The sequence below is a fragment of the Adelges cooleyi genome, unplaced genomic scaffold (genome assembly GCF_023614345.1).
Source record: "Adelges cooleyi isolate 19-005CV unplaced genomic scaffold, UGA_ACOO_1.1 ACOO_flye_CR_arks_rails_tigmint_CR_PRNA_108, whole genome shotgun sequence".
Lineage (NCBI taxonomy): Eukaryota > Metazoa > Arthropoda > Insecta > Hemiptera > Adelgidae > Adelges > Adelges cooleyi.
The window spans coordinates 965,830-990,375 of NW_026095761.1; the positions used below are offsets into that span (position 1 = coordinate 965,830).

Consider the following 24,546-nt stretch of genomic DNA (forward strand, 5'->3'; position numbering starts at 1 on the left):
TTTTGAGTGGAAATCATAACATCTAAGCTGTAAGGTTCGTTACCTTTCCGGTAGTTCTGGAGAAACTTTTCTGCCTTTAAACTATACATATAAAATATCCATATGACTTCCGTGGGACATTTCCAACTTATGTTTTTTCTATTGTACGCGTCATCGACCATGGATTGCGCTTCTTTCGTAAACGTTATACAGCTTATTTCACGCGCTGACAGTTTGCTCAACTTCTTCGGCTCCGACAAATACGTCTTGATTAAATTTATATGCACTAGAGCTCTAAGTACTAACAAAATTGTTGTAGTTGTAATAATTATTACAACTGATAAGCAACATAATTGACGCTGATAACAATGCAAGATAACATAAACTATGAGATAACTATGTCTTAAAACCGTCACATATTAATAATTATGAACAACTTTTCAACGGGAGCTATGCTGTTTCTGGATTTCACAACTTTAAAAAAAAACAACTAGCATTAAATGGAGAACAATTCTGAGAATGACTTTTGTCCGCCTAAATCAGCTATTTTGCCCAGTGTGCGCCGATTTGATCAGTTGGCTCATAAATCCTAAATAATAGTTTTTGTTTATACATTGTCACAGTAGTACATAATTCCACCTTGAAACAGTTAAAAATCAATTAATCTACTCTTTTCTATAGAAAAACGGTTTTCAAATCTTCTTTTGTGGTTTCATTGTGTAATGATAGTCCTGTCGATAAAATACTTACCAGGATCACTTTCAATTTTCAAGTTTTATCCTGCTTATGTTACAAAGTCTGCAAAAAACACAGTTTTCGGGCAATTAAAAAAAAACAACTGTGGTTCCAATTTTTTTCCCCGTTCAACATGTTATGGATACATATGAATTTTAGGTCCTGACAAATTTTTAGGTAAAAAGCTCTACAATAACGGCTAAAAACACAAAAAACAAAAAATTTTCACCCCCGTTGGGCGTGAGAAATATGTATAATTTAAACATAAAAAATAACAATTTTCATCAGGCATATAAAGTATATTTAGAAGGAAAAGAAAGTTCGTTGATAACAATATGTATTTGTTGTTTACATATTATCAATATATTATGATGAAATATAAATATAATTAATTGATATTTGTAATAAATAAAATTTAATTTTACACGGCGTTTCGCGAGCAGTTCAAAAAGATGCGTGTCATAACAAATTATCATGTAAAAAGATATAAATAAAAAATATAAAACGTACAATAATTGCGAATTCGACTCGAAGCTAAATTTTCTTTATAAAGTTGAAACAACAGTGTTTAATGATCATACCAATGGTATAGTATAAAATGTAATTAGCCTAAACGTTGTTTTTGTATCGAACTTATATAAATGGAATTACAACAAGAATACAAATTTTACTATTACTATCAGGAACTTTAAAAAAAAAATCTCAATTACACATAATATAGGTTGCTACGAGTAAAAATATTAAACCTGTAAAATAAAAGATATTGGTACGACGGAATCTTCCACGCTGTCTCTGGACAAACTGTGATCGAATGAGACCAAGTTGGCAGGTAATCCAAACAACTTACAAATTTACCGATTGCGATTTCCGCTTTGATTCGTTGATGTACGATATCCAGTAGACGATGGAGAACGCCACGAAGCACAACGGAAACAGAGCCAATGACACTTGGTCCAGCATACCTCTTTGCGAACCACAATATAAGATGACGTGTCTGGTAAGCAATTGGAATCGCAGTTTGCCCCGCCCGATGACGGTAACCGACGTTTGTTGAGCTTTTGACGCAGTTGTCTGAAAAACCACATTACACAATAGTGATGCCGACGTCTAGTAATCAGTGTTTTCCTTTGGATTTTTTACATTACAAAAGAATAATACGAAATTCTGTAAGATAAAATAGCGTTTTTACAGTTTGCGAATATGTTTAAATGATTTAAAAAAAAAGCAAAGATTTAACAACCATTTTTTTAAAGTTTTCCAAAATAAAAGTGCAACGAAAAACAAGACAAAATAATTATTTATCCATCAAAAATCGTAAAATATCCATTTTTAATTTAGATAATTAACTAAAATGCTATGCTAGTATTTAAAATGAAAATGCCATTGTTTTTTTGAAATTGTCTACGACTATTACTCGGCATAACAGAGAGAGGCCGTGGGGAGGAGGGTCGCACCCTAAACAAGTATTTAGTTTCGTGTTGGAAATCCGTGTGGATGGTATCAGTGTTTTACCACCGCTGGAAGGGAAGTTTATAAATACATGCTTTAAAGTTCATGAAGTCTGTATAGTTGAATATTCATGATTGCGCATTCCGTGTTGCCGGTGGGTTGGAAGAAATTATTTTTCAAAATCGGTGAAATATAAGAATCTAAAATTGTAGAAAACGTTATAGCACGATAATAGTTTTCTGAATGCAGTACCGAAGTTGTATTGTTGTCCAGCGCGATGTCCGACGCTTGGTGCACTTTATTGTTGCTGAACAAGGCGCTGGTTCTGCTGTCGTTGCCCTGGCCGGCCCCAGCTGGTACAGTCGTCATCTTCGTTGGTTCTAAGTCGACATGTTTGTGTCTCCAATGTTTGTCGTACCGCATGCCAAACAGCACGATAAAGTACTCGACAAGGGCCAGGAACACGAACAGGGTGCACGAGATCAACCACACTTCGATGCATTTGAGCTCTAGAGCACTAGGAGAGTTGTTTCTGAAAAGACCAAAACCCTTTTGGGATTATGTCACAATCACACGACGACATTCCAGACCTACTAATAGGTAAGAGAGGGGTAAAATAGCGGGCAAGCGCTGATTTACTGGATTTTTGGGTAATAAAAACCAAACATTTAGTCCGATCTGATTTTCACTTGGCATCTGCAACGCGTAGGTAGATAATTTCAATCTAGTGTTTAGCTATAATTAGATACTATTTGACATAATATTCAATCGAAAGCAATTACTAAAATATTTCAAAAGAGTGGACACGGAATCGGCTGTTTCTAGTTATTGTTCTAGTATTTTTACATTAAAAAAAACTATAGAACAACTAACTTTTGAAATTGGGTCCACTTGAGGTACGAGAAAGTATGGCGTATGCTAAAAACCATAACAAATCGTTGATTTCATTTTTTTAAACAAAATATATGTAATAGGGTTTAACACAAACGCTAAGTGTAGCATTTATTATAGTAAAATATATTAGATAGTTCAACTGTTTGTAATTATTCAGATATTAGATTACAGGACAATCAATTTAACGTAACATACTCATTTTCCGGAAAAATAATTATAATTTTACAGGTTTTCATTTTAAACCATTTTTATTTAACTATTGCATAAAATTACTAAATTATTTACCTTTATTAGTATTTCCCAGCATTATCAACTTTTGAAACTTAATTTTTTCGATTTAAATATAATACAATTAGACTGAAAGTAGGCCTTTTTTTGTGTTTTTTTACTAAAAGCCAAAAATAACTGAATAATCATACCGCTAGGATAAAATTTCCGTTCCGGAAAACGGATAAATTTTTTTTAGCGAATCATCAGTCAACTGGTACTAGAAATAAAATGCATTATATTGTTATTGATGAATAAAAGTAATTGTTTGTATAAGGTCTCAATAAAAAAACAGTTATAGGTGTTTGTCAGAAGTTCACTTTGCCCTTCAGTCTAATTTTCAGACCACAAAAATCCAACGATTGCGCAAAAAAAAAAAAAGTTTTCATACCTTCTGGATAAAATGGTTAATGATATTTCCTAACTTTTTGACCGTGTCAGTAGTGGTATATTCATACAAATATTAAGTTTTTAGTATTATAAAGTGTCTTCACCGATTGTGATTTCGGATTTAAAGACTAATATTTGAAAACTCAGAGTATATTATATAGGTACAAATATAATAAATTGAGCAAAATATAATATTATTAATATAAAAGAATAAAAATCACATTGTATTAAAAACATTGCTTTTCTTGGTTCCACGTGGTTCACATGAATCCCTTTTTAAAATCCATTGAATGATTATTTTTCATGTTATGATGGATTTCCATCAGTATATACATCCAATGCCATCTAGTGAGCTTCAAACGAGTTGATAATTTAAATTTATAATAGTTTTGAAATTGCATTATTTTGGTAGATCGCGCTAAGTTTGTAAAATATCACATATTCAATATATACAATAATTATATATGACAAATAATTATAGATAATATTTTTATAGTTGTTAAATTAATTTTTGCGTTCATATAAATTGTAAATTGTTTTGTATTTTGTTCATACACATTTTTTTTTTGCATTGTGTTTTATTAATATTTGTTTTGTACTGATGTTTGTGTGTTTTTTTTAAGCATCAAATTTTTAAGTAAATGTGCATGTAAAAGCGTCAAGACCATGGCCAGCCCCGTACTATTAGTTTTATATATATATATATATTGATTAACGTTAGATTAACCCATATTTTGTTGAATTTTATTGCCGACTGTCATGAACAAAGTAGTATACCTACCATAATTATTATAACCCATAGTACGCTATTACACTTTTGGTGCAAAACTGCCGTTACCGTGTTGAATTTTGACTAAAAAAATATAAAAATAATTAGTTGAGTAGGTGTAGTTGATAAGAAAAAGGTCAAACTTTTTATTTATTTTTTTTTTTAAATCAGGGTCTAAGCAAATATGTTGAATAATAATATTGAAATCGTCTTGTTACTTCATACTACTCGCCACTGGAGTCAGTTTTTTTTCTAACATACATGTAAAAAAAATGGACCATGTCGTATGGAGGAAATGACCTTGCCAGTAGACTAGGCATTATTTAATATAACTATTGTGGATAATCTGTATAATATTAACGCAGAGCATGTCCTCATTTTGTGTTATTGCGCTCTCACCCGGTACACATGTACAATAATGACGGATATTAATATTATAATATGTTCCAACGACGGGCACCTCTCATATGTATATCAAATAACATGAGATACGCGGGTTCAGTGGTAATAATAAAAAAATAATATAATAATACTTGCTCGACAGAAGGAGAAAATGTCTCTGCGCTAATGTGTATATTCATTTAATTTGAAATAATAATACTGTCGTTTGAAAGCAAACGGGCAGGTGAGTTAAATCACAGACTACCAACAACCAAGGGCTTTCCCTACAAAATTTATAATATAAAGTTTTGAACTCGAAAAATAAACCCTAAACGCATTCTCGGCAAACCATTATTTTTGAGTTATGTAGTTAAGCGTTTTTATGAAATGCCCAAATACATAATTTTCAACACACTGACTACTCGCACAAAACATTTATTTTTATTGTTAACTGATAGAATTTTTTTCTTAATCATAGGTTAGGATTAAGTTCCGACTTTAAAAAAATATATGTTTCCTATTAATTAACATGTAGAAGTATTGAAATCCTTGAACAATTGTACCCATAAATGCTAGCAGAACACAATTTTACTAAAATCACGAGTTCACATAGATAATTTCAAAATTTTACTTGTAATCAAACTAAGGAATCATGTTAATCATAAAAAAAAACATGTTTTTGATATTCAGTTTTTACGCAAAAACCTAAATTGTGTCCTCCCAACTTTGTCTAGTCCGTTGAGTTACTTTTCAAAAACACATCCAAAATATTGTTAAGTACGCTGTTTTGTGGTATTTTCAGTGTTCTGTATAGCCGAATAATATTCTAAAATGGGTGGTGAGATTTTGGAAAACGTTTTCGCTCTTCTTAAACGAACGTCTAATAAAAAATTATTTTGCCATGTAGATGTTTTGGATGTTACGGCACTTATGGGACACAATGTAAAATATTATACATTATAACTTGAAAATATTTTCTGCGCAGCGCAAACGTTCAACGAGTATAAACTTTATAACACTAATAAATCGCTTATGCGTCGTCCCATAATTGCTAAGTCGCATAAGCTGTAACAATAATAATAATAATAATAATAATCATAACATAGTAACTATTATTGTCGGGTATTGTGTCGTCGTTAAGTGTAATAAAAATCATGGTAACGACAGAACGCGCATGTATATATTTTATTTGAACGACATTTTCTGCATAAAGTATTTTTTGTCGACAACGACAAGTCGTAGAGTTTGTGTTTTTGTAAAGTGATAAAAAAATCACATAGTGAAACATTTTTATAAGAATGTCGCAACAAATTTGGAAATTTTAAACTGCGTTTGAGAAAATTCAAAGTGTAAACAAAAATATAAATAGTTAATTCAGTTTTTAAATCGTCGACTGCTTTATAAACTTTCTCCGTGAAGAAATCGATGCAGTTGTTTAGGAAATATCGTAGATCCAGACAAAAAATAAAAATAAAAAAAGTACATCACTGTAAATAAAATCTTTCTTAGCTCCGCATTGAAGCCATAAAATTGTATAATAGTAACACTGGCGCAACAATTTTCAAGTTACATTTTTCTAATAAAATCATCACAAGAATGTATTATTATTTGACCCGAACATTGAGCAGTCTGTGAGTAGAACGTTTGTACACTTCTAAAGTATGAGTTTATTCTTTTCTAAGAAAAACAGGACTTACTCTGTATCATTTAATCTCGAGTGGTATTTAAAGTTCAAAAGAAAACGCCAACAATAAAAATGGAAGAGAATAGCGTTTCCGAGAAAACATTACAATACAGCTTGTCAACTTATTGTCTTGAATTTTTATTTAAATAAAAACATTATTTTTTGAACAATATTACTTGATATTTTCGAACGAAGTATTTCACAAAATATCCATTACAATGAAAAACAAAAGTACATCAAAACAATTTACTCCGGTTGAGAGCCTCGCTTCTGTTTGCGGGTCGTCATCGTTGAGTAGGTGGTAATGTACGTACATACAGTAAATAATATATTTATTAGAATCTGTTAAAAGTAGGTCACTTATCAGAGTTATAGAATTTTACTTAAAAGTACAAACTATCGTGGTACTAGAAGCTGAAGATCTTCGTTATTGATAAAATGGATTTTCGCTCGTTTCACTCTTGTCTATTTACAAAAGTAATTTGGCGTTAAACGGTAAAAATTTGTAATTCAACAATACTTCCCAAGTGATGATAGACTATGACTGATGCCTTACGGTCTATTGTGTTATCGGATTGGTCGTCCAAAATTGGTAATATTATAATTGTAGTCTCAGTGCAATTTTTAAAAATGTTTAAAAAGGTTACAATACCGTACCTTATAGTATCGAACATGGTGACCAGCGACAGGAGGGTGGTGACCAGCAACACCATGCGGCCGGGCACTACTTCGGGCATGACCACGAAACTTCCCCAGGACATGATGACGAACAAAGTGCTGGGCAAGTAACTCTCCAGCAAATGGCTGCGGAGTTCTCGACTCAGAGTGATCACCAACCTGGCCGTAGAATGGTTTCCTGTAAAATAGAGTAAAGTGTGTATTTTTTTTTTTTGCCCCGTATTGGATCCTGGATATTCCCATCAGGGCTAAGCGGCAGAGACAAAACAAAAGTTTAATTTAACGAAAAGTGGTCCGTCCAAAAATAAATATGCTCGTCTAAGTTATTATATTTATCGTCGGACTGAAAAACTTTTAAACGTTGAAGCTTACTCCCCGTGTGGGACCACAGCAGTGCGACATTAATTTTCATCAAACGGCTTTTAATTTCCCCTCCCCTTTATTAAAAATACTTTTTGCAATAAAAAGTCATCGGCCTTTTTTGCAATTAGGAGTCACTAAAAAGAAAAGGTTGTCTAATCCTTATATTTTTTTTAAAACAAACATTTATACAAAATATTTACTTACAGTTATATTAACTGATATACACATTTTTTGTACATATCTTCTTATATAAATGTAGTTATATCTACTTGCTTCCATCACCTTAGCTCCAAACAGAGTAAGTCGACACCTTAACGCACTGTGACACTTAAAAAGTTGCGTAATTAATTCGTACTGTGAATAATAACAACTTGTTTTTTAACACTGACAGTTTATTGAAATATTTTGCGGATTTCTGTTAGGCAGATTACGTGAAGAGAAGAGTACACAGTAGTGTATTATTTACCAAAAAATTGATTGTTTTAAACAGCTTTGTAATAATTGAGATTTGTTGTTTGGTCAATAAAGCGCAGAAATAAATGTTATCACTTAAAATATGGTAATGAACAAAACATGGCGAGAGGGTTAATTTTTCACAAATTAATTTACCAATCTCTAAATAAAATTGTTGATTATAGCTGGTAATCACAACACACGTTTCTTTTTAATAAATTGTAAAACTAATGGAATAAACAAAAAAGGCATATTTATAATTTAATCTCACACATTTACACAATTTTAACATAAAATCTTTTTTAAACAAAATTTATGTAAAAAAAAATACGATAATTTTTTTTAAAGTCTAAATATTCTAAATCGCAATTAATGCACGGCTGAGTGATTACGGAATGCCAAAATGCACCTGCGAGGTCCGCACTTGTGTTTGGGCCTGTCCAAAAATTGTTTACAGAGAGTAGCGTTACATGACTTTTATGAAATATTATTTTTTCTAGTTTCAAATGTTTGTAAGGATGTTTTGTAAAGAAAACGGCGATTGTATGACAAGTCACTGACATCTGTGACATATTTACATTCAGTTATAACAAAAATATATGATTAGTCCATCGCATTGCTCAGTTCAGTTATGTATCATTATATTGCAATATTGTTGGTTGATTTGATTTATAACAACAATTCATAACACCAATGTTTTCTTATTATAATTTGGTTTCTTTCTTAAGAATAATAAATTCAACATTTGTTTTAAGTTTGCTTACTAAATGAACTAAATGAATTTTAGAATTAAACTACTTTTACCGTTCTTCTTTCTAACCCACATGTTTTGAAGTGTTTCAATTAATTTTGCACACTAAACGAAAATCTTTAGTTTACACACATTTTTAAGAGGAAGTGAAAGAACATTGGTGGTCTTATCTTTTTTTTGCAATGTGTACTTTTGGGGTTTAACGCGCAGTGAATGTCTCGTCGTAACAATTATTCTCGGTTTGCAAACAAAATGTTATTATACTATACTACTCGAACCAAACCATGCAAATTAGATTAGACTTTAATCATTGCACATTCAGAGTACAAAGTAAAGCCAGTGTTTGTTTAACTTTATTCGTCTGGCGTAGAGAGTGTCTATTAATACATAACAATATGGTGATGTTCCCCTCCAGCAGACGTTCAACCACCGAAACGAAACCGATGCCTTCGAGAAAGAGTTGTAAGATTTTAGTCCACTTGGGGTGTTTAAGTATTCTCAAGCAATCAACTGCTGAATATTAACCGCCAGGGCTTTTGAAAGTTCGAGGAGCTTTCGAGGAGACTGTATCGAGTTTTTTTTAATTCGTCGGAAAAATTTTCACCCGAATCCGGTTGGAAAATAAAAAAAAATATAAATAGTAATAACTGTTCATACAGGCGCAGTTTTCTAAAAATAAACGGTGACTATTAAAAAAAAAAAAAAATGGTTTTTATCCTGAACGTTTGACGGCCATCTTTTTGGATCGGACCATCAGTCCAGAAACACATCTCGGCCCCTCTATTCATTAATGGAAATGTTATCTTTTTTTTTAGACGTGCACCGGGTAAAGGTCGGCTTTTGATTTCGGTTAATTTATCAGAACTTCCGGGCGCGCGCACCGCATCTTGGCACCAAAGTCTCAGGTAATATCCGCGTTGATATTAACAGATTTCTCCGAACTCACCGTCTCCGTAATAAATCACATTGAAGCGGTTGTCAGTGACAAACGACACGACGTAACGAGGCAATCGGAATCCGTCGCCAAAGTCGCTGGGAAAGCTTAGAGGATCGTCTCTCCATCGGAATTTCACGTCGGTTAACGTGTATTTGTCTGAGGGAAAAGAAACAAATAATACATATTATTATTATTATTATTATTAAACGGCTTTAACGGTTGTCTCCGCGCCGACTTATCTCCGTTGCCCGTGCCACGAAGTAGCAGCGCATCGCCGGCTAAGTTCGACCTTGTGCACTACCTACATTGTGATCTGAGCATCGAGGAATTATTGAAATAATTTCTAATAATTATTCTCTCATACGTCATCGTAACGCTTTTCGATCGTAAACTTTTTACCAGTTTAGCTTATCCCCAAAACACCAGGTTCCAGCAGGTTAAACAATTGTAGGAGGCACGATGAATGGTATAACTAGCTTGAAAGAACCAATAGAGTCAGCGTATCAAACCCATGTTTTATTTCTCAAGTCACGGATAAACAGAAGTCAGTGTAGTATTTAAGTATTTGATTTTTAAATTTAGAATCGGTTCAACGAATTTATAAAGGCGATAAATAAGACCGAGAAGAACAATTAAATTAATAAGTAGGAATTTTCGGGAATTTTTTACTGTACATACACAATTGTTAAAAAAGGTATTTTATTTCAATTCAACGTTCTTTACAATTCTGCAGTAAGGCCTTTGTTTTTCAGAAGCCACGATATTATAATTTCTTATTACAGCCAGTAGTATAGATACATTCATACACAAAATAAGAGACCGCAAAACCTAATCGATCCGTACTCGCAATATTCATTTTTGTATTTCTGTATAATAATATTATACTCACAGCTGCCAAAGTCAACGAGGCACGTTTGCACGTCCAACGGGTATAGGACAAAATCCATGTCACACTTGATGATTACCGTTGCCCTGTAACGTTTTTTTTAAACCCTTAATGGCATATGGCTTTTTCAAGGGTTCAAAATAAAATTATATAAATTATATTTATAAGAAGATTTAAAACCTTTCCGTTCACACTATGTGTCGATTCCGTTGTGCTGTTTTTTTTTATGTGTGTAACATTTATTTTAAAATACAACCCTACCCAATGCTGATTCTCAGTGTGCTGTTGCTGTACAATCGGATAGAAGCTATGTCCTGGAACAGCGTTAACACTTTCATTTCCCGCAACTGGCGAATATAAAGGTCGGGTATCCAGAATTTCGGCTCTTTGTCCCAAGTGAGTTCCACTTGACTGGAATTGTCCACTATGCGCATCCGCGTGTCCTCCCAGTAGACGTACAGGAAAACATCCAGAGCTATTTCCTATATTACAACAAAAACAACCAACGAGAATTATATCTCCAACAAAAACCCCAACGCAATAGGGGATGATATCACCTCTTTGCTTTCGTCCACTCCGGATATCCGGTTCACGTGTAACGATATGGATACATCAACGTTTTTACCTTGGAAACAAAAACACAAAAAATAGAAGTGAGCAAGATAGGTCATTTTTAAATTCCTATAACAAAGAACTGCAATGCAGGTGGAAAAAATTATGACTAAGAGTTTAGCTTGAGAAGCAAGCAACTAATGAGCTTTAATATTTGACTCCATTTTTTAATCATTATTTCTTTAATGTTTGTCGTCAATTTCTGAATACCACTCTGTAGAAAACTAATGAACAGTACACATTGAGAGTACTATACATTTATAGTTTTGCTCTTCTTTATGATGTTATAATACTCACTTATACTCGTGTGATTTCCATGACTACATTTGGCTAATCAGTGTTGGTAGACTGAAAATCAAAGACTGGATTGAAGAACTGGAGTGGTCTACTAGTTATGTAACGAGTACTCTAATTGTTTTATTTACACATTCAATCTGTGTCTGCGTTGGAAAAAATGATGTAGGTGCACTATACAGTGTAAACGGTTAACCAATATAGCCAAATAAACAATAAGTGTTCGGTATAATTTTGCCAAATACCTAATATAAGTACAGTAAGCTAAATAGACTGAGTGTGTGTATAAATAGATGCGTTTGATCGAATCTGTCAACATTTTTACATTTTAAATATCTATAATATTTTAGGCTAATGACAAAGTGGTGTTAGAAAAAAAAGCTGGAAATCGTCATTATTAGTAAAATATAGATTAAAGTATATGTTAATCAAACACCGGAAAATAAGTGAATAAAGTGTTGTTGTTTAGTTAAGTTTAATTAAGAAAAGTATGTCGATGAAGTCATTCATTAATATATTATTATTTAAAAATGTTATATCGTTGGCGAATCGTTTGCAAAAACGTGTACTTTTAAAACTAATTTTGGTAAAATAGTATAATTTTTTTCCTAATTGGTTTATAGTTCTCATTACGTTTATAGTCCCCAATATTAATTCAGAATTTCATAGTATCAATATTAGTATATATTAGGTTATCATTGAAAAATAAACAATGGATACTATTTCTTCCTTGACGTCATTAAAAACAAGTATTTCAATTGAACACTTACCTTACCTCACCTTAGCTAGTTTTCAAAATAATATAGAAAAGTATCGGCTCATAAATTATTAATAGCGTATCATTACGAGTGTCACCGTCATAGATAAAATAGATTTCCCATAGTTTTCTGGTGATGAGTCAAACAATCACTTCTTAAGTATAAACCGTAAATAATAACTACGTTCACTAAAATATAGTATACTTTAGTGTTGACGGGCGCATTGTATATGTAAAATAGGTACACGGATGTGCGTAAAATATTATTTTGCCTACACACCGATAACGGCAAGTAGATATAAATCATTGTATGTCTAACGTTGAAATATAAAATACTCGGCTCTATCGTTTCGGTAAGCTCGTGATAATAACTGTACATTCGGCATTGCGTTTATTGTTTGAAGACCGTGTTAACACACAGCTGAAGTTTTTCTTGTTAAAAAAACGTCACTTAAGAGGACGGCTACCCAGGCCATTTCTAAGGAGTAAAATATAGGCAACTTTTTGAAAAATCTTAAATCAGAGTTTGAATTATAATGTATACCTATTAATACAGTACATTTTTCCCATCAAAACTGCTTTGCGGGGAACAAGTATGTGAGGCCAGTATTAACGGTAAATTTACCAAATTAATCCAAAGTATAGAGAAGAACTTTATCCACGGGGTAGCGTTTTAATTTTTTCGATATCTATACTTAATATTTTTTTATAAGACAAATTAAAAATTAAAATAGGAAAAAATAATGAATAATTACGAATGAATAATTTTGATTGTGCTTAAGTTATCGAAAAACTAAAAACGCTACCCCGTAGGTAAAGTTCTTCTCTATCCATTGTAAAAATTGTATACGGCTACTCTTAATACCGCCCTCACATTCTTGCCCCCCACAAAACCTATTAAGATTTTGTTATTTTCAAAAAAAATAGCAGTAATTTATGTAAACTATTAAAATGTAACAACTTAAATTACAAATTTTCGATTTTTTTTTTATACTAAATTTATATAGTATATTTTATAGTAAATTTATATACTTAATTTATAATTAATAAATTAAGAAAATATATATTTAACAGTATTGATAACAATGTATTTGGTTGTAATTAGATAGTCACTTAATTGCTTTGATGTACTCACAGTTTTTTTTTCAAAGGTTTTAGCACCACTGTAACTTTTTATGGTAGTGCTCGAATGCCCATTATTTGGATCATCACTATTAATAATTATTAGTAGTAGGTATTTCTATAAAAAGAAAGACGGTGTATACAGAAGACACCAATACAATACAATTGATTATCTTCGACAAAGTTTAAAACAAAAACTGTCTTTCTTCGGTATTGTAGTTATTGAAACTTACACAGTCTTGAAAAGTACGGGTATTCATTGTCTAAATACCATTACCATTGATAAAACTGATACACTTTTGAATAGGGATAAATCTTGTCTATATTTTCATATAAATTAAATAAGTAAGTATAGATTTTTATAGCAATGCGTCATGAAATTCATTAAATAGACTATTATAACTTTGAAATTCGTAAAACAATAATAATTACAATAAAAATATAAAGTGACAAACAAAATAGCATTGTTTTACACATTTTTGCAAACTCTTCGACAAAGTTTTATAACTAATCTGGTTTTATGTGTTGAGTATCTGTTTTGGAAAAAATCTCATTATATATTTCCCGTTGTCTTTAAGTAATGTAATTTATATTTTGTATTTCAACGACCTACTGTTTTCAAATGATAATTTTATAAAGGCGCATTTTTTCGCACTTTATTGGATACCATTAAACTTCTGCAAATGAAGTGAAATAAAAGATTATTTATTATATTCTGCACAGCGGGTGTAGAACTCGAAATATTTTTAACTGCTTTTAACAACGTCAACAGTACTCGACTGTTTTTTTTTATTCATTCTTTACAATATAATGATGTAAATAAATTCCAAACGTTTCCAAATCTAACACCTTATTTGCACTATTAAAACAAAATTATCGTTAGACTTTTATTTTTTGCTCAACTCATAAATATTTACTCTAACACTCTAAGAATAAAAACGAATTTCGAGAGCTAACTTATTCCGCAAAGCAAATTAGGTACAGTGTTTAGCATTTATTGATCGTTTTAAAATAATCCAAGTAGTCATATTGAAGATGAGGTTTTTCTGAAATGTTTTACTGCTAACTAACCAGGTTGAACTATCACTTTGAGCATACAAAGGCTTCTCTGTTTCTGGTTTGTATTCGATGGAACGCCTACTGCAATAATAAACGTTTTAACTAGGGCATAAAATATATTATACCAGTTACTGGTAAATAGGCTTCAGTTAATTATACATGTATTTAGAAAAATATATTAACATATAATTTTATTATAAAATCTTTAAAGGTAACTTGCGAGAAGGAGGGTTATTAAAAATGTAATGTGTAAAATTTCGATTAGCCATTTAAAGTTGTCATTCGTTGAAAGGTAATCCATTATACAGACCGTCATTCTTAAAACCCTAATAATGTCAAGTTACATTTAAATATAATGTAGGTACAAGTCACATGTATTATATTCTAATAATATTAACGAAAAATCCTTCCGCTTATAAAATATTAATGCTAATCATTTTTGAAAGTTTCGTACCATAAGTGATGATATTTTCCTTCAAGTGTTATATATCAGCAAAACGTAAGAGAGGAGTGTCGTCGTGCCACATTGATTTTATCGAGACGACCACTCCCTTCGCTCTTCCCTGTAGACATTTTTAAATACTAATTAGAACTTAAAAAGTAATTACTCCAAAATAATGTAACAGTAAATATTTAATATAAAATCATTTTTTTGCGGCTAAGTGAAACGTAAGTTATTTATGAAAAGAAGAGGAATTAGTACAGAAGATACCTGAGGTCACCGGAAGTCGCCATTCACCCATTCGACTTCACCCCAAAGATACCCTTACTTTTTCCGTTTTATCGATGGACATATGAATTGCACAGGTGAAAACACAAAAAACATACGGTATATGATATTGGATAGACTCGATATAAGTTGTTAAATAAATTTAAACTCTAATAACTTTAAAAGTGATCGTTTATAATTGGTTATTAATTAGTCAAGTTTTTGTGACCACTAAAATATAATAATATATAATATATCTACGTAAATTAATCACAATAATATTAAACTACACGAGTTGAATCAGTTAAATTTACATGCAAGAAACTACAATAATTAAACTACATGAGTTTTTTTTTAAAACTTAAACACATATTTTTTTTTAACCTCAAAAAAGTAGTTATTAAATAAAGTTATTTACGAATTGGGATTTTCTTATTGTCAGTTTCTAATTCTTCCAAACGTATGTAACGTTAATAGTTCTAAAAAATAATTCAGGTATTCTACTAATCAATAATATAGAAAATTATTGAAAAAAAAACTTAAATTTTTAGCTTACCTATTTAAGAGTTGTTGCAACATGTAACGGTTTGTGAGACAACTCGAATATTATAATTTGTAAAAATAAAACAATAAAACCTCAAACAAATATTTAGAAAATAAGATTATTTCGAAATTCTTACGTGGAATTTCTAACTGTCAGTTTCCATTTCTTTCAGACGTTTGTAATGATAGGACTCTTTGAGACTTATCAACGAGTTGATCACACCGAAATCGATGCTTCTAGTAATTTTCTGGATGAACTCCACATATATATCAACGATCATTTGTATGACAGTGGGCAAAAACAAGTAATCTAAACGGTCTAAATTTTTAAAATCATCATTGACCTCTCTTATAATGCTAGCTAACCATTTTCTTGCAAAATTTTACAAAACTGATACGATATTATTTTTTACTGAGTTGTTTTTTTTATTCCTACTCGTATGGTTGTACTGCTGTATTTGTTTAATTTGTATACTATTGCCGTTTTGATCAGTTGGCTCATAAATCCTAAATAATAGTATTATATTTTTTTATACGTTGTTACACGAAGAAGAAGTAGCAAGTAATTCAACAACAAAACATAAAATATGCAATTATTTCTGTCTATTACTAATCAATATCAGTAAATTATTTTAGTAAAAACCCAAAACCTAAATTTACATTTTTTTTTAAGTTGTTGCAATATGTAATGGTTTGTAGGACAACTAGGATATGTTATAACATAATTTGTAAAAATAAATTGTATTTCAACATATTATGGCAGAAAATTAAACATTGTGACCACATAATTATTTCAAAAACAATTCTTAAATGTTATAATTTTAATGACTATACATGAGTTTTAACCTAAAAAAAACTATTAATAAAATACGATTATTTGCGAATTCTTACGTGGAATTTCTAACTGTTAGTTTCCAATTCTTTCAGACGTTTGTAATGGTTGGACTCTTTGAGACTTATCAACGAGTTGATCACTCCGAAATCGATGTTTTTAGTAATTTTCTGGATGAACTCCACATATATATCAACGATCATTTGTATGACAGTGGGCAAAAACAAGTATTCTAAATAGTCTAAATTTTTAAAATCATCTTTGACCTCTCTTATAATGCTAGCTAACCATTTTCTTGCAAAATTTTTATACAACCTTATATCGTCGGTAAATGGAGTTAAATCGCTATTAACAGAAGCCATGTTTTTTAAAGCATGCATTATACGTTTTATGTAAGAATTAATTCTATACTCATTTTTTTTCTTCATTGTTGTGATTACAATATTTATGTCTACATCATTTGGCTGACCAATCTGAATGGCGAATTCTTTTAGACCATTAATTATATTACGATTGTGCAAATTCGAACTATTGCAATGCAAAATAGGTATCGATAAAACTGGGAGCTGTCCCATTACTTGTTTTTTATACAAAAAATATACAACGATAATTCTCATGACGATTGCTTTCAGTACGCTTCTGAAATCACGTTGTAATGTTATGAGGTACTCTATGTATTTACACAATGGCACGTTAAGAGAGTTGGTTTGTTTAAAACGTTGTTCTAATATTTCCGAAACTTTAGATTTTTCGGATATAGCCCAAAACATCATTAATTGAACCATCGACACTTTTGTTTCAAACAGGTGACACAACCGTAATCGCTTGAGTTCAAAGCGCTCAATACCTGAGTCGGAATTCTTCTTAATTTTTCTGACTCCTGACAATTCGACCCCTTCCAATTCGTTTGGTTCTGTATCGTACACCTGACACTCGTTGGACTTGGTGAACTCTTCGAGTACCATTTTGACGGCATTTTGAGTGGAAATCATAACATCTAAGCTGTAAGGTTCGTTACCTTCCCGGTAGTTCTGGATAAACTTTTCTGCCTTTAAACTATACATATAAAATATCCACATGACTTCCGTGGAACATTTCCAACTTATGTTTTTCTTATTGTACGCATCATCGACCATGGATTGCGCTTCTTCCGTAAACGTTATATAGCTTACTTCATGCTCTGACAGTTTGCTCAACTTCTTCGGCTCCGACAAATACGTCTTGATTAAATTTATATGCACTAGAGCTCTAAGTACTAAACGGCATTGTGTTTCTTTTTGCTCTTCTAAAACGTTGTCTTTAGCCCCTCGAAAACTACATAACAACGATAGAATAAGTAATATCTTAAAATGTATCATTATGATTGTCGAATAACACTAGCTTAGCATATGTAGCACAAAATAGGTGTGATATTTTTTAAACATTCACACTACTGTAGTATTGTAGTTTGGCTCAAACATGAAAAACAACACATAATAGTTATTTTCGTGTTATTTAGTTATAACAAACACAGTTGCGACCAACTCGTTCATGTGTCATTAACAATATTATTATACCGGGTGATTCTTTTAACGCCCTACTCTAGTTTACTCTTAAAATAATTGCAAATTTGTAGTGGTTATTTTTGAAAAACATTTTGATTATACTATATTACTATATAAAACAATATTTAATTTTTTATCTCTTTTAGTATTTTCTAGAGCCTTATCAACTTTTGAAACCTAAATGGTAACGTATATATATATATTTAAATTTTTAAATTAACAATAATTTGCTAAAAAAATTGACTGGTCGATAACCAGTTTTGAATAAATAGTTGTAAAGTTATTAAATTTTAAAATTTAGGAAAACGTGAAGTGCAGTATCCACTGATTTGTATCAAAGAGTTTATTTTTAAGTGATTTCGGAAAATTTGAAGACTCGTATAGTTTTTTGTTTTTTGCGATTATAAGGGCGAAGGAGGGTAAATTTTCAACTTTTATACTTCCCTCTTAAGTACCAACTGGATAAAACTTGTGAATTAAAAAGTTGCTACTCGAAGGAATTAGTCCAGCTGTTACAGTGTACTCAGACACAAAAAAATTACACATCATAGTAAAATGAGATTTCATCAATAACAGTTTTTTTTATAGGTTTTTAACCATTACTCACCGAAAAATAACAATCAATTTGAATAAACATTATTTACCAACCCTTGATTAAACTATTTTATTTATATGAAAAAAATACTGATTATAAGTATAGGTAATAAAAGAAATGATTACATAGATAAAATTGTATAAAATACAATGCTTAATATGCTAATGTAACATTTATGGGGTCAATAGCAATAAAGTATTTATCAAATTACTAATTGGTCTACATTTTTATAACTTTTGTATTTATTCACAATTCGTTATCGATCAGTCAAATCTTTCAGCGATTTTTTCTCATTTAAAAATGTTAATAAAATATATTCGTTTCCGTTTAAATTTCAAAAGTTGATAGTACTCTGGAAAATACAAAACAGGACAATACTTATTTTATAGTATTGTGCAATAACAAAAAACACTAATACTTGTAGAATATTTAAAAACATAATATGTTAATTTTTTTCACCATATAGGATTTTAAACCGTTAATGGTTTTTGTTGTGCAACTCAGAAAAAAAAACCTTATATATTTTCAGTGTTAATTTTATGTATAAACTGAAAATAATATTTAAGCAGCTACGCAGAAACAACGGAATTGCTGTTCTGTATTACACAGAAAAAAATGTGTATAAACATAATCATTAACGTTGGTAACGATAAAATAAATAACAACAGCAAAATGCCCCAATTTTCATGGCGAAGGCGTTACGAAAAACAATAAAAATCGCATTTTAAGTGTATAGCCCATTGCTATGAGAAGTTATTCTTATAATTTATTTATAAAAAGATAGACAAAGATAGGACTCGCCGCGCTGTATGATGTGTCCCTATCTAAAAGTTTACTGATTTCGTAGTTAACTTATAATTTATTCTTGCATCAAATTAAACTAAGGCTAAATTATCTAACGGGAATTTTATGCGAACTGTGAACCTCAATTGCTTTAAAGTATGACCTACTTTGAAAACCTTTGTACTGAAAGATGGTGGTTTTTGTTTTATGGTTCAAACTGTGTCGTGTGTAATGGGGCGATTGGTGTGCTTTGTAAACACTGTATTCCCTTTTATAGCAATCACAATACCAATAATAATAACTCTTCGAGTACGATATCATTAATATAGTTTCAGCAAAGGATATCGATAGTGATAAAATTGTAAACGACTAAAAAATAATAACTAATGGAAAATAAACAGTGAGGCCAATGAGTCACCTAATGTAGGTCGTTTGAATTTGGTACACAACTACCATAAAAGCGCGCACGCAATAAAATCTAATGTATTGTTAACATTAATCATTATTTTAATATCGCTATAGTCTAATAACATGTGAAATAAAAAGACTCATAAATCCCACAGACAATACACCCGGTTTCCTACCCAAACGATAAATTGTCCTTCTGCTATTGCAGTTTTAGGCAAAAGGTAAAAATCTGACCCCTCCCCCTTCGAATGTAAAAATGCTAAAACAAATACACGTATGAATTTTATAATACGACATAATAATATTTAAGAATATAACACTACAAAAACCCGCAGAACTAGCTTAAAATATGTTTAGGGTATTCTACAGTCTACAAATATTGTAAACAGCCAAAAACCAAACAAATATCGTAAGCCTTCTGTCTTAGAATAGGCGGAAGAATTATTATGATTTCATTTAAGAGGCCTCACTATCTACGTATGTTTGGTCGAAAACAACTCATTCTAATTAAATCAGAACTCTAAAACGCGTAATAATTTTGAAAACGGATATAGATGTTTTAATACTTCCTAGATGTCATGGCCGATTTTGGTTTTAATATGGTAGTTTTTAAATTAAAACCACTGAAAAAAACCCCATCAAAACTTTAAACTAATTGACCATATGTCTACAACCACTTGTAGTGTTATAACACTATGGTTAAACATTTATTTTCCTAAATGAGTTGATATAAATGTATAGATAAATAAAATATTATAATGTTGATACGTTAAATCATGGACATCTTTGTACTTATAATGCCTATTTTTATTATGTATCTACAAAACTTTAGAATAAGTAAATGTCAATGGTAACAACTTTTTTGTGTTTGTAATTTTGTTGTGTTTTAAAATGTCTTTGTAAAAAAATTGTAATTAAAAATTATATTATACAATAAAGTTGTAAATAAAATAATTTTAGAACTTTTTTTTGTATTCAGTGCAGTTACACACATAGGTTTGATTGTGATAGTCATCCGCTCACTGTGTGTACCTATATAACATAAATATTTCAGTCTGGCGGTCTGGCAGTACCTAGTAAAGAAGTAGAAAACAAAAAACCAGCCAATCAAAAACCTTGTGGAGACACTTTAGCAAGGGGTGTATGTGCGTACATACGGCAGCTTAGGTTGACAGGGAACGAACGCCATGAATGGAACAATCCAATCACCTTCGGGGTCGTAGAATAACAGTAATGCAACATTGATGTACTTAGAAGAAAAAAAACAACCGTTTTAAGCTCGAAAATTGAGACGGGCCTGTCGCGTCAAGTTGGTAGTAAAAAAAACAATATCTTCGCAGCTACGAAACGAAGATAAAAAACACACACACACACACACACTTAAGACGTCGTAATTGGGGTGCATATTATCTGAACGGAAACTTCGGAAATACTTATTCGAATATTGAAAATTGTTAAACAAACTAGCACAGGGGGTCAATTTTGGGATTTTTTCCATATCGATACTATAATAATATTAACTATTGTAACAATTAATGCGGTAACCGCATTTAAATTTGCCACGCAAGCTTACAGTACAGTCGTTTTAATGTAATTTTAAACATTCAGGTTTTTTTACCTGGACACCATTGACACACTAACATTTTACTTGACCCTTTTCACAGACAACCCGTTCCTTTGAATTATCCTGATATTACATTTTTTTAAACTACAATCATTGTAGTCAATAGTCTTCAATTATTCTTAATAAAACCATTATAATAAAATACAACTTGTCACAAGTAATAATAATACTGACCAATTCTATAACTATAATTCGTTATGAACGTTGTGGTGCTTTACGAGACACAACTGCAGAAATACTGTGACAACACATTTTGCCCTTTGGAATCGTATTTTGTTAAAATAAACTTCTGTTACAGAAGATCAGCTTTGAAGCGGTAAATAGGGGCAAAATAATTTAAATGAATGGTCGCAGGAACTGATTTGCTTTCATTATTTAGTCTATACAAATTACTATTGATGTATGGTATATACTTTTTTTGTTTTACAATACTCGTTGTCTTGTTGTATGTTGTCATTAACATTTTCTTGTGTTTTTTAATCAAACAATCCCTGTACTTGTATTTACTCATGCTTACTCTTAGCGACTACAAACAATTAATAGTAGAACTTTTCAGCTCATCCTCACTTGTCACTATACAACACCCGCTTTGTGTCACAAAAGCGTCACCCCAATTTTTCCTAGCCATAAGGCATATTAATGTTTAAAAAAAACAAACCCCTCGGAGTTGTAGTTATAGCTATGAATATAATATAATACCTTAGGCGTCACGCACGGACTCGTGTTCCTCTAAGATGGCATTAAAGAAGGCTATACCGGATGATACTATATTATTTTCAACAGGGCCTTACGCTATTATTGAATGTTTTCTTTGAAGAGGGTATTAAACGTAATCACCCATGTTTGGTGGGGCTCGAATATTGTCTTTTTCATTATCAAAGGACCTTTGATTCCCCGTTTTAGTCGTCGGACCTTTTGTGAGCATGGCGCACAGCTACACGACCGGAAAAGACCTATAATACTACTATATTGCAACGTTTTTGAACTCTGACTTACAATTTGTAAGTGTTTACACACACACACACACACACACATGCATTTTATATGTGTTTGCCACGCTATATTATGATGAAACAGGAAATAACGCGTGAAACGAAACGACAAAAGCTAAATTGAACGTGGTAAAGCGCACAAGTATGACGTTTATATACATTTGGATAAAGTGTGTATAAAAATAAACCTGGAGGCATATTTTTGTTGTATTCCGTTTCCATTTCGTACAGCTCTTTCGAACGGACCAGATGAAACATTCTGAAAAAAAGAGAAAAAAAGGAGGTGTCAAGTCAGGTAAAAATGACCGAAATTCCCCAAACATATTTAAGTTATTGTTTGTTAATATATAAATTAATATAATCAAATGCCGAATATTTTTTACATTAATACATAAATTGTGAAGCCATCGTAGAAATTACCTTAGGGAATAACTGCAAAACTAAAAATATAGATTTTCAGAATACCTGTACTCATTTTTATAGCTTATAAGGCTAATATATATTCTTAATATACAATAATTACTATTTGTTATACAAAAATAATAAAATCTAGAATATTAATATCCCTAACGTAACTAATATACAATTCGTACACCGGTATAGTTTTATATTGTAGTTTAACGTTAATAAAATGTATATTAAACAAACCAATGTAAAACAAAATCATCAAAATAGTAGACCGAGTCAAGTGAAATTTTTTCCCCATAACTATAAACGATTCTAATCCAAAAGTACATAATTTTATTTACGTGGTTTTAGTACTTGATCTTTCAATTAACAACATAGCCGTTAAAAAGAGAAAGTAAATATAGGTATAAATGTTTTTCATTATTTCAATTTCAATAACTATACAAATGTGATAATACAATAACGCGTTAGCTAAATTACATACGATTACTTATATTATAGGGTATTTACACTGTGCTGGCTTTTAAACAATTTAAAACATAAATATTTAAATTAAGAAAACCCCCGTTCCACCCAAATAAAAATATTGCTGAATATCATATTATATTACAGTTTTTGTTTCAGGAACAACAATTTTACAATGTACTTAGATTTAGATTTTGAGAATTATAATAAAACCAATATTACAGAGGTAATAGGAATAATTTTGTGTTATTAAAAAAATGTATTATTATACAAACAAATTCACTGAAATACACCCTTGAGTCCGGAACAGAGAAATCAGATGACCATTGATCATTCTGTATTATTATAATAATAATTTCGACGAAATAGTGTTTACCACGTACTCTTAAGGTTGATGTGGGATAAAATATTGTTATAAGCCTGGGATTTTCATAGAAAGTAGTGTAACAACAAACTTTTTGTAAATATTTGTATACATGGGTAGATTTTAATAATATGGACGAGGGCTAACTTCACATACACGAAAATGTTTTATCATAGTATAACCAATAAGTGCTTTAAATCTGCGTCTTACGTTAAAATAATATTTTACATAAATATTCAATAAAAAAAAACATCGACCCTAAAAAGAGAACTATCCAATTATTTTGACATGAACATCAACTATTAAAGTACAATATTTTTATACGATAAACCAGTCGTCTTTTGATTTGAACAATCCGAAAATTGTTATCGACGAAAACATTTAACCCGCTAATTCCTTATACTGCCCTCTTGTCCACTGTTTTGCGAATTATCATTATACACTTTTTGGTTAGTGACATTTGGTGTATTAACAGGCAGAAATATACCTCAGCTGCCCACCTGCCACGTACCTCTTTCCAACTGTGTGTAAGTGAATAACAAATATTTACTAGTACACTCACGCGACCAACGACAAGGAAGCCCCGGGTCCCATTTTCCGGATGATCGGTGACGTTTTCATCGGTTGTGGTTGTTTTTTAAAAATCGTCATCAACAGTAATACATTGTAATGACGGCGATGTTATTATAATTCATACTGTAGCGATTTTTGGTATACATCAGTTTCGGCACTGCCCAACCGGTCGGAACGTTGCGCGCGCGCCTTCAGACATAATATTTTTATACGGTCAGACGGTACCCGTTCGGCGCAAACACTGAC

The 24,546-nt window shown here is 31.2% G+C and overlaps 1 protein-coding gene across 1 annotated transcript; it reads right to left on the minus strand.

The window, feature by feature from the left end:
- Nucleotides 1-669: 669 nt before the first annotated feature.
- LOC126842045 (glycine receptor subunit alphaZ1-like) lies at nt 670-24,526 on the minus strand. The gene is made up of 10 exons (XM_050578902.1): nt 24,290-24,526; nt 22,679-22,749; nt 11,174-11,241; nt 10,878-11,098; nt 10,620-10,702; nt 9,740-9,886; nt 7,206-7,404; nt 2,416-2,695; nt 1,562-1,785; nt 670-777 (listed from the first exon to the last, which is right to left on the minus strand). Exons 1-10 carry the CDS (start codon nt 24,376-24,378, stop codon nt 741-743), a joined length of 1,419 nt encoding a protein of 472 aa, XP_050434859.1. The 5' UTR covers nt 24,379-24,526; the 3' UTR covers nt 670-740.
- Nucleotides 24,527-24,546: the final 20 nt, after the last annotated feature.